General features: G+C 41.8%; 1 protein-coding gene across 3 annotated transcripts in view; it reads right to left on the bottom strand.

Annotated features, from left to right (window-relative positions):
* Positions 1-17075, bottom strand: part of pola1 (polymerase (DNA directed), alpha 1) — a 50062-nt gene that overhangs the window by 12914 nt on the left and 20073 nt on the right. For all 3 annotated transcript variants that reach the window (XM_034560153.1, XM_034560154.1, XM_034560155.1), the window contains 9 exons: positions 16380-16412; positions 16004-16096; positions 15690-15895; positions 15447-15579; positions 14211-14342; positions 13827-14001; positions 13090-13271; positions 9895-10026; positions 931-1047 (listed from right to left, as the gene is read on the bottom strand). In XM_034560153.1, the coding sequence (XP_034416044.1) occupies positions 931-1047; positions 9895-10026; positions 13090-13271; positions 13827-14001; positions 14211-14342; positions 15447-15579; positions 15690-15895; positions 16004-16096; positions 16380-16412 (1203 nt within the window). The remainder of the gene's footprint in view (positions 1-930; positions 1048-9894; positions 10027-13089; positions 13272-13826; positions 14002-14210; positions 14343-15446; positions 15580-15689; positions 15896-16003; positions 16097-16379; positions 16413-17075) is intronic.

The raw sequence follows: 17075 nt of genomic DNA, 5'->3' as shown, positions 1-17075 counted from the left end.
TTGTTTATTCCCACCTCACACATCTGTAGCAGTCAGTGGGCTGTAGCATGGAGCTAACAAGACCAAGGCCCCCTTATGGAAAACCATCATAGTCCTGCTAAAACACAGGGAATCCATGTCATGGGCTAGTTTAATTGTTGATGACTTTTTCAGTAGATTATCATCATCATCATCCATCCGTAGAAGAACAGAAAAGAAAAAGTACTCGAGAAAGTACAGAGATCAAACCGCATTTTAAAGGAGCAGGTAAGATGAAGAGAGGCTACGAGATTTATGGGAGAGAAAGGGTGCATGAGTGAGCACAGAGAGTTAAATGTTTTATTCAGCTCGCAGTTTAAAGTGCCACGGCCCTCAGGCACAGCAATGGCCGCCTAAGTGGCTACAGTGACAGCAGAAATTGGCCTTTTGGTTTACAACCTGTCGCCACAGAGCCAGACACAGCAAAGCAGCCAGATAGCGGCAGCGTACGCAAGACGAAGAAATTGACAAGAGAGAGTTACAGCAAGGGTTGAGACAGGAATGGTAAGAATGAGAAAAAAAAATGTATTGAACCTTCACGCTCAAATTGAAAGGGAGAGTGTTTCTTTTAGATCCAGTGGTCAAGCTAACAATGTGTTCATAAGGCGGCTACGAGAGCTACGGACACACAGAAGCAGGAGGACAAAGGGAAGACCATTCTCATTGTTGTGTGTGTGTATGTGTGTTGAAATGTGATACTAATGAGTAAGAATGTGCAGAACATTTGTGAGGAGAGACCTCAGCTCCATAGCACCATCACCTGGACAAAACATACAGAAATCAACATTGCGTTTAGGTGTGTACATCTGAACTTCAGACCCACCGCATTTGTCAACTTCATTCTGGCGTTCGCAATTCCTTCAAATGAAAAGTCCCGTGTGTTTAGGTGCAAATTCTGAGTGTTTGCGTTACCTCAGGTCTGAGGGTCGCCCTGGTGCAGGCAGGGCAGATGGGTCCGTGGCGGGAGAAGGCGATGGGCAAACGTCTGGTCCTGTTATGGCAGGCCTGGTCTTCACACACCAACCAGCCCTACAAGAGATACCGCACACCAATTACTTTAAAAAACTGGGAAACGTTAGTCGAGGTGCAATGATAAGTTATATTCTAAGCAAAGGCTGTAAACATTCTCCAGTGGTTGCCCTCCCTCAGTTGTTAATCTGGTTTCTGAGGTTTTGGCTACTCTGAAGAAGAAACTAAAACACACAAAAAACTAATATAAATCACAGAAGTAAAAAAAAAAAAAAAAAAAAAAACACACTTGAAATGAGCCATTTGTCAATTCCCTTTCTATCATTTTTAGAACCTTCATCGAATTCCCTGAATTTCCACGACTGCAATACTCTGAAATTCCGTTTCATGTATAAAGGGATCCCTAATGAAAATATCTCATCAGAAAAAAAGCAGCCTTAACTACCCTGCATGATTACTTATTTATATTTTAAAAAGTGCTTGTGTCGCCATTTATTTTGTCAATTAAAACGGTTCTTAAAAACTGACCGCCAAAATAAACTTTTGTTGCCTCAATACACCGTTTTGCTGCTAATGGGGAGATTTTGCTGAAAGTCTTTGCCTCCATTTAGTTGCTCTAATGCTGCACAACAGAACTGGCAAGAAAAGTAGTCTGAGGGAGCAAAAGAGGGGTTGTAAAATAAAAACAACCGCATGAGACGGCGGGAAAAGAACTGAGGTTGACATCCGACTTCACATCCCACCCTGCTCTCTCTTTACATTTGAATGTACCTTCAGCTGCCGTGTGTCGGGGTTATGCTCTGCGAGTACTTGTCAGACAGGCAGAGCAGTGGACAGGCAAAACGGCAGTAGTTAGGACCCCCTGGGGTGAGGTAGTGACCCTGGGCAGGTGCTGTGGTCTAACCCTCTCAATCTCTGCGTATTCTTCTAGACCCCTGCACCCCCTCTGCTTCTTATGCCCTGTCATTACTAAGGGGGTTTAAAGGGGAGGGGGTTAATGCCCAACTAATGACAGAGCATAAGACGCCATCAACGCCTTTGCTTCTCCACCCCCCCCCATCTATCTATCCTTCCTTCCATTCACTCAAAATAAACCCCCTACAAACCACTGCACCTGTCTTTCTATCCATGTCCCCCTCACACAAACAGGCACGCAGTGGTTCTCTCATTTTAATGTATTTACTTATTTATATATATGAAAAAAAGCAGCAGCTAAGAAGTGTTTTCTTTCCTTTACAGCTCACTCTACAGCATATTTAGGCTAACATTGTTTAAATTGATTATAAGCACATAACTCAATTGTCATGAATCTGAATTGATTAGAATTTAGCTTTTGGGAAAACCACAATCTAGTGCAATCAAACTGTTGTCTTCAGACTACTCTGAGCATTCATGTAAACATCATCCAGGTATGGCTGGAAAAAAATACTGTCTGTGTATATATATATGCACTATTTACTGCACAAGTGTTTATCCCCTTTCGAGTCAATATTAAGTAAAAGCACCGTAAGCAGCAGATGAGTTTGTACTGGACAACAAAAGTTTTTTGAAGCCATTACGTTGTAGGTTTGACTTTATGTTCGTCATTGCCATAAATTGTTGTTTTTCTTTTGTTAACTACAATATAAGTAATTCCAGGATTTGTATTCATTGTGTTGCATTCACACTACACTGATGTAGTTTTTCCAGGACTTTGATTACCACCAGTTTGACCTTCCAGATGCATTTGACTTCAAAGCTCTTGTGACAACGTGATTACAAACAGATGATCTTCTCCCAATGTTTCATGTGACTTCTAAAAAACAATGTGTGGCACCAGTGATGACTTACTTGTGCCAGGTATATTTCGTGCAATCAATATTTTGTGACTTTACTGTTGAACTCATGGACACTCCTTCCTTGAAAATGAAAGGGTAAATACGTAGACACAACATTCACAACTAATCTAGTAGAGTACAGAGCGATCCACACAGTTGACAGACCCATGATGAAATGACCAGAGAAGCGATGCCTGGGACCCACAAAGGCTCCTGAGATGGAACAAAATCTACATTCAACTAACCTTAGCCTTTGTGACAGGGAAAGAATGACTTCCAGACCCCAGAAACGTGGCTGAAAGAGGACAATGCCATTGTTCCAATAATATGAGCACTTTGCACGACTGGCTTATTGTATGCAGTAAGTATACCTGTCACGTACACAATCTCAGAACAACCTGTACATTATAATGTTTTCTTATTATGCAACAGGAAATAAGACTACACGGGCAGAGAAGTGTTTCATGCAGAAAACACACACACACACACACACGCACACACAAAGTCCCAGATTTTACAGCTTTACCCACAAACCCATGCTCCAGGACTAATTATCCAAACACCTCTGGCGCTCTCGTACAAAGAGCTGAGCATCATGGGAAACGAGACGGCTTCGCTGTCTCTGATAAAGACATGTGCTGGACAATGGTGTGTGGAGATGGGAGATAAGGAGTATGAGGGTGTGATTTTCAATGGGCGGCTGTTTGATCTCTGCCTTTTTTTGTGCGCGTTTCTTATGACACAAGCCTTGGCACACACTGCTGTTCCCATGGGACTCACAAGAGAAATGAACACACACAGTGTTCAGGGTCAGCACAAACATATTAATTGTTTCCCATTTATACACATTAAAATTATTTTATAAGACAAACATCAAAGGCTCAAGTGCCCAGGACTGTGAGGGCTGAAAGAAGAACAAGCGGCCAACAATGCCCTTGTGCTCGTAATGTGACCCACAAACCACGCACACAAACCACACACATACACACACTAACGTGAGATTAAGTGCAGCAGTCCCGTTTTAGAGTGGGGGGTGAACAAAGGCTCATAATTGCATAATTACTACAATGGATACCTGCTGACACACTGAAAGCAGACGTCAAATGAGTTCGACATAATTTAACCAAATAGAGGCAAGACCAGGCCACGACAGGGCCAATATCGAAATATACGCTCTCTCTACTTCCCAAACCACTCCGGTATAGTCGTACATGTTGTGGTCTGATGCCTAAAAGATCCTCGTGAATCAATGATCTTTGAAAAGGATTCTGCAGTCTGGGTGTTTTTGACTCTTGATTGACAGCTCATTACTGAAACGATTAGTCTATAGTCTATCATTCAGTTACTCAAAACTAATTGACAACTGTGATCCTTTAAATATCTTATTTGCTTTCCAAATAATCAGAAGTCATTGCCTTTGGACCAGGGCACTTTTTTCACAATTTCTGACAGTGATGAAATAATTTATGGATGGATAACCAGATTAATTGATAATGAAAATGGCCGTTAGTTTCAGCTCGAATCTGAAGCGTCTCTTCTGAAAGGTCCCGTATGGTTTATCAGCGTTGCAAACCAAAGATTTTAATTATTGATTACGATGCTGAAAGTTTTCTCAGTTAATAAATTATTGTTTTAAGGGTCAGATTACTAAAAAAAATGCTCCTTGCAAAATCCCAAAACCCAAGGTCACGTTATTAAATGTCCAAAAGCCAAAAATATCAAATTAAAAATAATGTCAGCACAAGAAAGGCAGAAAATTGTCACATTTCAGAATCTGGAACCATCAAATGTTGCCATTTTTACTTGAAGAATGACTTAAACGAGTAATCGATTATCAACAGCTCACTGATTAATGTTCTTTTAAATGACCAACTAATTGACTAATCTTCGCAGTTTGGCTGAGGACATCACGTTTGGCAAAGAAAAAATGTAATGGCCACTTTTTAAACAATTTTTAAAGCTTAGCCAACAGGTATTGTTGAGTTAGTCCATAAAGTTTCAGGAAATATTTAGAAATTCCCTTCAAATTGCTAGCCGTGTGCAACCAAAAGTCAAAAATGTTCACTTTACTTTCATAGAAGACACGTATATTCACATTTAAGAAGAGAAGATTATTGTTCTGTTAATATACGACTAATCTAATAATTTACTAATTGTTCAAGATCTATTGTTAATGCGAACAAAGTGCAGATGCCTCTCTTCACAAAATATTTACACAATAGGATTTTTGGTAATTAATCATCAGTAATGTGGATATAATGACTATGCGGGTAAAGGCAAATAATAGAACAGCAGTTAAACAGTCTGGTTAGAAAATGACATAACTTTACTATATTGGCCACTCAACAGAGACTGCCCTCCTTGCTATCTCTGAGCAGCTTCACACTGCTAGAGCAGCCTCTCTCTCCTCTGTCCTTATCCTTCTAGACCTTTCCGCTGCCTTTGACACAGTGAACCACCAGACCCTCATGTCCTCCCTCCAGGACCTGGGTATCTCAGGCACCACGCTCTCACTCTTCTCATCCTACCTCACCGACCGCTCTTACCGGGTAACCTGGAGAGGATCTGTGTCTGTGCCTTGTACCTCTGACTACTGGGGTACCTCAGGGCTCAGTCCTTGGTCCTCTTCTCTTCTCTCTGTACACCAACTCTCTCGGCTCTGTCATTTGCTCGCATGGCTTCACCTACCACAGCTATGCTGACGACACCCAACTGATCCTCTCGTTTCCCCAATCCGAAACACAGGTAGCAGCACGAATCTGCCTGTCTGACCGACATCTCTCAGTGAGTGTCCGCACACCACCTGAAAATTAACCCGGACAAGACTGAACTTCTCCTTCCAGGAAAATGCTCTCCCACCCACAAACTGACTATTAACCTTAACAACTCAGTGTTGGCTCCGACTCCAACTGCCAGGAACCTCGGTGTGACACTCGACAGTCAACTCTCCCTGACTGCCAACATTACCGCAATAACACGCTCCTGTAGGTACATGCTGTACAACATCAGGAGAATACGACCTCTTCTCACTTAGAAGGCGGCACAGGTTCTGGTCCAGGCTGTGGTCATCTCACGGCTAGACTATTGCAACTCCCTCCTGGCAGGTCTATCTGCTAATGCCATTCGACCTCTACAGCTCATCCAGAATGCAGCTGCTCGACTGGTCTTCAACCTCCCGAAATTTACCCACACTACTCCGCGACCTTCACTGGTTACCGGTGGCCGCCCGCATCCGCTTCAAAACATTGGTACATGCGTACCGTGCTGCGAATTGATCGGGTCCGGTCTACATCCAGGACATGGTCAAACCGTACACCCCAGCTCGTTCACTTCGCTCGGCTCCTGCCAATCGGCTTGTAGCTCCTTCACTTCGAGCTAAACACTCAACAAAAAGCATGACTGTTTGCTGTGCTGGCTCCTCATTGGTGGAATGAGCTCCCCATTGACATCAGGACAGCAGAAAGTCTTTACATCTTCCGTCGCAAACTAAAAACACATCTTTTTCGACTATACCTTGAATAGGGAAGGTAGCGCCGTAGTAGTACTTTGGTAGCACTTAAATGTCTCTTATTGATAGCACTTTGTAGTTTAACACTTTAGTAGCACTTAAATGGCTCTTACTGATAGCACTTTGTAGTTTAACTGTATTGAAGAAATTGTACTTGCTTGATTCTTGTTGTTCTGAGTTTGGACTCATGGTTTAATGCACTTATTGTAAGTCGCTTTGGATAAAAGCGTCAGCTAAATGACATGTAATGTAATGTAATGTAATATTGCAGCCTATAAAAAAAGGAAAAATCATCACCATGCCATATTCAAATTTATTCATTTTGCGTGATTCCTTGTACAGAAACTGTTGAACAGATCTGTTGATTAAATCAATGAATCGAACGTTAGTCGACTTTGAATGTCTTTGGACGAGCAGTCAACACGTTCAGCTCTATAGTGAATAGACATAAAAATACACACACACACACACACACACACACACACACACACACACACACACTGAATAGAGCTCAAACGGTTCCACTTTGTACCTCCTCCGCTTAATCAAAGCTTCTCTATTCAGCAATTTGACCTTTTGTTCAAAACAGGATTATCACCTTCTCTGGTCTTCATTCAACCTTTCTTTCTTTTTCTCTCTCTCTCTCCCCCCCCCCCCCCCCCCCCCCCCTTCTACTCTTGCCCCTCAGCCCGTTTCCAGGGGCGACCCGCATGACGAGGGTAATTGCAATAATTTGTTAAATGCCATGGCAACGGTGGTTAGATGGGAGGGGTTACCAAAAAAAAGAAAAAAGAAGAATTGGGTGGTTCAGGAAACGAGCGAATCTCTCATTTTGCCAAAGACAGCGGGACGAGAGGAGGAAAGGATGACAACAGTGTGTGCGTGTGTGTGCATAAGTGAGGATTGAACAAGTGTTTGCCCATTCTCAGGGGGCTGGTTTATTGATAATGGGTGGGGGGGTGGATGGGGGCAGGAGGTAATTTCACTAATGATTAATGTCTCTGTGGTCCTAGTTTAGGACGCCAACACACATGCACGTATACTCTTACACACACACACACACACACACACACACACACACACACACACACACACACACACACACACACACACACACACACACACACACACACACACACACACACACACACACACACACACACACACACACACACACACACACACACACACACACACACACACACACACACACACACACACACACACACACACACACACACACACACACACACACACACACACACACACAGAGAGAGAGAGGTGCAGAGCTTTCACACTATCTGGCCAGACAAACAGCTCTATTTGAACTCTCCCTCGGCCTGAAAGGAATCCTTAATTACACAATATTACCCCTCTTCATTGCCCCGCTGTGTGTGCCGTGTCCGCTGCTGTTCAGCCTCCAGTGGTGTGTCTGTGTGTCTGTGTGTTGCTGTGTGAGGTGTAAGTATTCAGTGGTAGCAGCTGTTTCACACATCGTGACAAAGGGGATGGGGGGTGGCTCGCTCCCCGCACATTCACCAAACTAATTGATTTCTGTTCAGCACTGTGGGAGAGTTACTCCCACATACACATACACACTTTTACAGACAGACAGTGCATTCCACTCACTCAAGACGAAGGTGTTAGAAGCTACCAGGAAAGAGAGCGAGAGAGAGGGAGAGAACCCTACTAAGACAACACAGGCATCCAGTTTACTTCACTCTCAGGCTGCTCCTCACAGAGAACAGAGACAACAAGCCCTGCTCACAGGTTTGCTTTCTACATGGGTTAAATTGAATCCCAGAAGTGTCTAGCATCTATACATTATGTAACATCCAGCACACGCATACAAAGACAATTTCCAGGGATTCCTAGAGCATTTCATATTTGAAGAGGGCCTCAAACTTGAGCCAACAACCTAAAGGACATTAACCTTCCGTGGCGAGTTTACCCAATAACAAGCTTAATAATCTACAGCCATGTCAGCAGCTCTGTCAGGCTGTTCTTTGACACAGCAGTGCTTTGGGCTGAACGCTATTGTTAGCATGCTAACGTTGAGCAGATCATTTCGTACCGTGATCACCACTTTAGTTCTGACACCATTTGCTAATGCTAGGGATGACTTGTGCAGGTATTTGGTCATAAATGGACAGACGGACGGACGCACGCACACACACACACACACACACACACACACACACAGACACACACACAGACTAGTAAGCAATGTTCCAACACTGACCAACAAGAGTTTGGTCAGAAACAACCAATCGGCCAGAGGGTTTCACAGCCCTAAACATTCTATAGATTACAATTTTTAAGTATTTAGTGAGAATGTATTGGGTCAGATTTCATAACTGATATTGTGAAATCTGGATATTTTTCGACAGACAAAATAACAAGTCTAGAAGATCCCCACAATTTAGTTAAGATTTAACAATAGGCAAAGAATTAAAAAAAGATACCTAGAGGCAGCATGTCATCATTGGTATGACATTTATGAATGCAAGGCTACTTAACAGATTTGATCCTGTGGCCGTGCGCATTTGCACATCTGAACTCGTTTCTGGCTTAATGTTCTTCTATCTAAAGATCTGAACAGTGAAGTTTGAAGTCAATGATCCATATTTTCACAACTTGCATGCTTTGAAGACGGCAATAATAATTTCCCTCGTAAAGCGTGTAATCCATCATAGTATGTGTTCTTTCAAGCCAAGAGTAGCCCTGTATTATTGAACCAAATCCGCTTGATCTTTAAAGTCAAATACAGTTGATTTGTTGTATTGTTACTTCTTGCTGTATCTCCAATGATTCAGATCTCCCAGATGTATCATTTCAATTTCACCTTCTAACTGTAACAGAAAACTGACAAAGTGTGCATGTTAAACTTGGTATTCAAAGTAAGAATGGCCATTTAAGTATTTTCACAGATCATGCTCCTTCAAATCTTTCTGGTGCTCTTTTCATTCTGCCAGCATAATGTGCTCTTTGGTTGAAAATGTCAGCGCAGTGCCCTGCTGAGGTTTCCATCATCTCCCGTTCAACATCTTTCTGATGGCTTCTCTTATCATTACTGAATCAGTTGAATCCCACATTGTGTTAAATACATTCCAACTCTTTCATAAAGATTTAGGGAAGGTCAATTTCCACAATACGTTTTTTCTTGTGCTTGTATTATGTTAGCCTAAGTATTCATTTCATTTCTTTAGGAATGTGTTGATTGACAGCAGCATGCAAACAACCACAATGCTTTGCAATGCAAATAGTTTAAAAGTAGAGTTTTTGGACAAAGGATTTACATTTAATGTATATTTGTTATCAATTGAAGCATCTGCTCTGAATAAATTTGTGTTTGTGAGTTAACTGTAAGTTCCTTCAGAGAAATAGTTTTAAAAAAAAAAGAATGGCTGGCCAGCTGTGCTCGTCTAACAAGTCGCAGCATTAAACACTGAATGAAAAAGTCCATTTGTGGCCCTGCAGGTGGGGAAGTACATACATGAGTGTGTGTGTGTGTGCTTGTGTTTTTGAGTGTATGTAAAGCACAGTTGTATTGCCAACTGGCTCACAAACAGAAATACTCACAGAGTAATATTTCTTGATATGACGACGGATGTCATGTCGCAGTTTGTTGCTGATGTTGACAGGGTAGTCGGTGGGTTGGCTCCCACAGGAGACATGACAGCATCGCAACAAGCTGGGCTCCAACTTTAATCCCTGAAAAGGAGAAACTGTGTCACGACAACAGATTGATTCATATATGCACAATATCAGCTAAAGTTATCGAAATAAATACATTCTTCAACCCTGTTCAAAATACATGAATGGAAACGGGCGACGGTAATGTTGCCTACAATCCATTCTGAGGGCTCACACAAATACTGAGGATGGTTTCAACCTTCTGCTCTTAAACAGGGTTAAATGTGCTGAATGATAAGAATGTCTGCACAATGCTGCATTCAGGTGCAGCTGAAGAATCAGAGAAAAAGAAAAATGTCAGTCACATTAAGTAGTAGCTTAGGGAAGAGTCAATTGGGTTGCATTATGTTCTCCCTGCAATCGAACCGCACTCGGGTTCTCTTGGAAACGAGTCAAGACCACCTCTCAAACGTTTTTGACTGGTTGTTGAGGTCAAAAAACGCAAAAGTACAATTACTGTGTTGACAACTGCACCAGGGGTTGAACAGCAAAAGAGTTCAATTAAACTGACTGTTTGCGTGTCAGAGCGCCCCTAGTTAACCAAAAAAAAGTATCATTTTGGTAACCATACTTAAACTCAGATATAGAGTTGCCCAGGTTTGGGTTATTGCTTTAACTATGTTTCTAAGAAATCATGTTTCCTGTCATTTGCAGATAGCAGTTCTGAGCAAAACATGTCGCAAATGTTTGCCAAAATTGAAATGATCTTCTCGTAAAACTCAGCCCATATTTTTATGTTGTTTCTCACCGAAATGCATCTCGGGAGTTGTAGTTAATGTCTCACATTCCATTTTTTCTATACACAGGTTGTACCTTTGAATTTCTATCAAAGAGCCAGTTATTTTCTAACACAGTTTAACTTCTGCCCATCCAAGCTGTGATATCTTTCCCCGCGTAAATCTAATTTGCATTACATTAAAAGGCTTTCAGAAGATAGTCTGTAGGCACACCAGCTATTAGAGGGAATGCAATACCTAGAATCTCCCTCCCACCAGATTTCATGAATGTAGCATCCTGTGCATAAATATATGCATGCACAGGGATTCATCACAGCTAAGCAGTTATGTAACATAGCAACTTGGCCATAACCTTTAATCCTCTACAAAAGAACACGTCAGAGGCATGGAAAGGCTTACAGCACCCCCGAGTCCAGTACATTCTTACATTATTGTAGCCTGAAGAAAGCAGGTCAACGTGACCTCTATACCACTGAATTGTCCAATTTACTGCAAGGCATATACGTAGTTAATGCAATAAAGAAAATTCAAACTAAATATGACAGCTTTAAACACTCACACCTTTAAACTTGAACCATGCCACAAGTATGCATGTAGCACTCCCCCACACAGCTTTTTTTTTACGAAAAACAAAACCCCACATTTTCTGCCAGTTCAAGTCAATCAACTCATTTGACTCCCTTAATATGCAGCTACACACATTAATCCGCTCCATCTTGGTCTCTCCGCCTCTTCTTTATGTTTTTTCCCCCCTGTCTGCTTTGGATGAAAGCAGCCTCCCTCCTTCTTCTCCTCCCCTCCTCCTCTTTTATCTCCCTTGTTTCATTCCAAACTTCATTTTGATAACAGGATTCTCCCTCCCCAGACAAGTTGCATCTATACAAATCATACAACACCCCTCACTTGCCAGTAAATTTATGACTGCGAAATTAAATGAAAATATGAAAACAACCAAAGCATTTGTTGTGTTTGTGTGAGTCTTGAGAGAAGAGGAAACAAGGATCGTATCTCTAAACACACATCACTCCTCCAAGTATAATCTACAACCCCAAACAAATGTCATCTTTAACACTGCATGTCTGGGCAATAAATAGCCCTCTACAAACCTGTATAATAATAGTATTAACATGTATCTACCTGTACTGTTTTCATCCACGTCTTGGCCTCATGCTCTATCAAAACTCTGGGAAACCCCTGCCGTTCCATCCAGCTTTTTCTCCCTCCATACTTTATCCTTTCATCCCCCTCTACCCTCATCAAACAACTTTCCTCCTCTGTCTGTCCTCCATCATCCATCACCGCCGCCTCCTACCATCTCTGGCTCTGTGTCAGTGGTGGAGTCAAGGCCTATCTGTCCTCCCCTCTCACTGAGCTGTTAGACCATGTTCACCACCCTAATTAACTTACTCTTATCAGTTTCTCTGTGTGTGCATGGATTCTGGACTCTGACGCATGTTGGAAAATTAACCAGTAATCAGACAAATCCCAGGTAGTTTAGCCTCAAGTTGGGAATTAATACTGCCAACTTTTCAATGCCATATTTGACCGTTAAAACAACAAAAGTAGGAAGTTGTTTTTCCCCCTTTTTCCATGTGCATTGACTACCGCTTTTCTTGTATGTTTTATGTGCGACTGTGTATGCCTCTCAGTAAAACATATCAGTGTGTCTGCTGAAGTGTGTCAAGATGTCAACCTTTATGGAGTGTGTGTGTATAATACTCTTAATTTAATGCAAGTTATCTCTGCCAGCAGAGGACAGAGGGTTGTCAGTTTTATTAGTTTCTTTCAGACGAGAAAAGGCTGTGTGCCCTGCTCCTCATTAGAAACTGATAACACACACACACACACACACACACACACACACACACACGACCTTGGTCTGACAAATGGTAGGAGATCAGTGTGTGTGTGTGTGTGTGCGTGTGTTCGCTCATACAGCAGCAGGGGTTATGGAAAGGCTTTTCAAGTTGTGGAGTCCAAACTATGCCAATGAAAACAGAGTCTGTGTTGGAGCCAGGCAGCTGTCTAAAAATACAGACAGAGACACAATATGGAGGATGACTAAAGCATGAGTCCTTCACAGGAAGTTTGACTGAAATGCCTTTGAAAACACTATTCTTCTCCATCCTCAGAGTCTTCAATCGCTGTCTCTACTGATTAATCCATTAACACCGGTGAAACACATAGTTAGTGATAAAATACTTACATGACACCACTGATGCAGAAAGTATACTTTGAAGTAAAGTGAAAAAAATACATTTTCTAAAGTTTGAGAGTCCATATACATTTTCACAACTATTTTAATGTTGTATGTCTCGCTCCATGGCCACAGACTTCTACTCACAGCTCCTTCAAAGACGCTGTCGTATATGTTGTCAGTGCCACATTGAGGGCAGGTGAAGGTGAACCTCTCACAGTCTTTATAGCGCTCTTCATCGGTCAGCTGGACCGGCACTCCCAGCATGCCATCAGCCTCTTCCTCCCTCTGGTACGGCTGGTGAGCCCGGAAATGACTCGGGTCCAGACCTGGTATGGACAAAAGAAAATTCTGGTTTACACCACAGATGGTTTTATCCTGTTTCATTTACAAACTCTGGAATTTTCAAACAACTTAATTTTATGACTATTAGACAACAATGAAATATCTATTTTGTACTTTTATTAGGCCGTTGTGATATTAGGTGTGACATCTTTTCTATCTTTGGCTGCCTCAGCTGTCACCAGACTATAAAACCGGAATTATGACTAATGCCAACACATACATAAAGAGAGATTAGTACTATCACTCAAAGTAAGCTGTGCACCATAAATACCACATGGTCATTGTTTATTTATATAATAGTATGTCTGTAACCTGCAAATGAATAATTGAATCCCGATAAGAACTGTTATGCATGTTGGCGTCAGCAACAACGATCAAAAAAACATTTAACACGCAACATTTTTATTAAATACTTTCATTGAATATTTCTTTTCTGATAGGCTTAAGGAAACCTGAAATTCCTCAAGTCCTAATTTAACACCAGAGTGATTTCGGCCACCCACTCTCACGAACTCTGATGTCTTCAGTTGGTAACTTACCCAGCCACGTGGCGATGAGCACGCCGTCGATGCCCTCAATGGGGTCACAGATGCGGGAAACCACAGGGTGGACCTGCTGGGCGAGGTAGTACTGAGTGTCCACACTGAGACCCTCCTGCTTCTGGAGCTGCTCTTGAGCATAGGCCCTCTGACTGGCTGCCAGCGTGGAGCCGTCCTAGAGGACAAAGAAAAGACATATATATTTATTGTACTTTATAAATCTATCTTTGGATATTCTTACATTGGTATGGATAAATCCATGATGTTCAATGCATTCTGGGATTTTAATGATTAGGTGTTGAAATGCAGGTGTAAAAACCATAAAATGAAGAGTGGACCAATGTCTCAAGAGACGATATCTCTGTTTCTCTCCTATACACACACCTTGCAGATGATGTAAGACACTGTATCTCCAGATTTGACCCGACGACCACCCTGGGAGTTGATCCATAGAGCCACATGGACGTGAGGGAGGCTCTTTTTATCTGGATAGTCCTGAGGATCTTTGGTCAGAGCCTGGAGGGAAGCGCACAACAGCAGCAATGAAGAGAAAGGTCTGCCTGGGGGGATTCGTCAACGTAATCGTTCTAATCGATTACCAACATACATCAATTTGCGGAACATGCATTGGGGCATCACAATGGCGTCTATAGCCGGTCAAAACCTGCATTCCCCTCAAAGAACAAGCTGCAGCAAAAATACCTCGCCCACGATCCTCTTATGAAAAAAGATAAAAACAACAACATGTAGTGCTGTGTAAACTCTCCAACACTTCCTAAAGAGAAATCCAGCAGCGGCAGCAAGACAGCACTGTGTCCCGTTTACTTATTGGCCCCACCAAAGCATGATATACTCGGATTATCACCATGCTTCATCTAACATTGATATTCGTCTCTTTTATGATTCCTGTTTACTTTGACGGCCAAGTATTAGTGAGGAAATAGCTTCACTGATGATACAGTCTGGGACTGTTGTTACAATCCCTAAATTGTTTCAATAATTTCCCTCGCCTCAAACTGATGCAAAAAAAAATGTGCCCGTGATTATCTTAACTGCATATTACTCCAGAGATGAAATGAATACATATCATAACTTTTTGAAATTTTAAGCCAAAAATACTGATTCTCCAGTTCAGGGAATTGATACAGTGATTCAAATAATCTGTGTTGCAGCAATTCTTTTGGATTTGAGGTCCAGTATGTTTCTGATCAGGGATCTGACAAATAAGGTCTATTATATTGTTACATTACAAAGATGATTTAATAAAATATTGAAATAATGATGAGCACATTTTGTGTAAATTAATTTGTATAAGTCAGGAATTTAAAAGCAATCCTTAGAAGAATACAACTATTTATATTCAACTATTTTGAAAAAAACTCTTGCTAAATTAATCAATAAAAAAAAATAATTAGGTGCTGCCCCACATACAGCAATAGCAAATACAATAGAACAAACCCCCCAACATTTGCCGGAGCCTAACATTTCTCAGGTTTAGGTTTCTCATGTGAATTGCTGGTTGTCATGCGGACGCAAACCACCCGGCTTACTTAAGGTTTCAGGTTCAGGCTTTTTTTTATTCAGGTGTGGAAATGTTCACACATACAGCAATGACCTCACCTTGTTTATCTCAAACTGGTTGAGTGGAATTGTTCCAGCTGCTACTTTTTCTCCCACCTCCACCAGGTGTTTCTGGATGTTCTCCACAATGACATCCCGACTCTGGTCCGACAGGATTTGACCGATCACATAGCTGCAAGAGCAGAACACATTTTATCGTGTATAACAAGAATATAAATGGGTACCTTGCGATGTCTAACAGGTAGCCTTCAGTCACAACTCAGTTTGGTTTAACCAACGTACTTGCCACATTCCTTGGCCAGGTCACACCAATCTCTGCGGACGATGTCCAAGCCTTTGAGCTCCTGCTTGACGCTGTATCGTCCTTCGCCATGGTTCTCCACCACCAAGGCGGCGTATTTCTTCTTCTTCAGCAGTAAAAGGGACTTAAACACACCGTCGATGTCGATCTCCAGTAGTTTGTAGAGCTTGTTTACTTCGGACTTCACCTGGAAATAAACACACATATGCATTGAATGAAAAGGTCAAATATCAAACTTTAGAAAAGGGATACACGACTTCTCTACTGCTGGGGAAACACTTGGAGACAAACGCACCTTATTGCCAAGTTTGTAGACTTCCTCCAGAGACCTGCTGTTGGTGTTGATCATAATGGAGTCCGTATCTCCGTAGATGACTTCAAGATTCATCTGAGGCACATAAGTGGAAAATGAAAAAAATGGTCTTATAAGTAAGACAATATATTGGGTTAAAATGAGGGCTAAAACAATTTTATTTACTTTCTTTTACAACACTTATTGTATTTCTATTTAAATTTCTAATCAGAACTTATTATTATCTATATATATTAATATCTATATATATCTATATATACACACAAACATATGTATATACATACATACATATATACACACACACACACACATATATATATATAATATATATATAATATATCTATCTATAATAACCCACCTTCTGAACCAATTCCTTGGTGTGCATCAGAATCTGAAGGAGAACACAGACACAACAGTGTGAATGGAGACTGGTGCAAAAAGCAAAAAAGCATTACTGCATATCAAGCATTTCAGCATAGTAAACAAACAAATCACTGAAGAACAAACAACGATTAAATATTAAGTTTCCATGTCATTTATTCTCTCTGTGTGGCGTGTGTGTGCAAGCATTTGTGTGGACATTGGAGCAAAGCAGGTGACTTGCTTTTAAATGGGGGATAATTGGCTAAGAGGGCAATTATGAGAGCGTGCTGTGACAGGCGTCTATTCAACCCACACACATCCTAGCCGAGCAACACACAGTCAAACACACAAGCACACCTTAATGACTCGTAATGGCCTTTATCACCCACAGAGTGAGTGACGGACAAATAAGAGAATTCTGTTAACGCAGGTTGTCCACTGTGTGTGTGTGTGTATGTGTGTGTGTGTGTGCGCGTAAGAGGGAGAGATCTGAGCAGCGGAGGGATCCCAACAGGTGGGGGCCCAGAGGACGGGAGGGCAGGGTGGGGGCTTCTGGTGGCTAATCTGGGGGGTCGGAGGGATGGAACGCAGTGTGACTTGTCACCAGCAATCTGCTCCTCAATCAACCACGGCTGCATATATACACACCCCGACTCACACTGCGCTCCGTGTGGGGACAAGGACGTGGCTA

This window comes from Cyclopterus lumpus, chromosome 20, assembly GCF_009769545.1.
Source record: "Cyclopterus lumpus isolate fCycLum1 chromosome 20, fCycLum1.pri, whole genome shotgun sequence".
NCBI lineage: Eukaryota > Metazoa > Chordata > Actinopteri > Perciformes > Cyclopteridae > Cyclopterus > Cyclopterus lumpus.
Note: the sequence above shows the minus strand (reverse complement) of the source record. Positions and strands in the feature narration are given on the sequence as shown.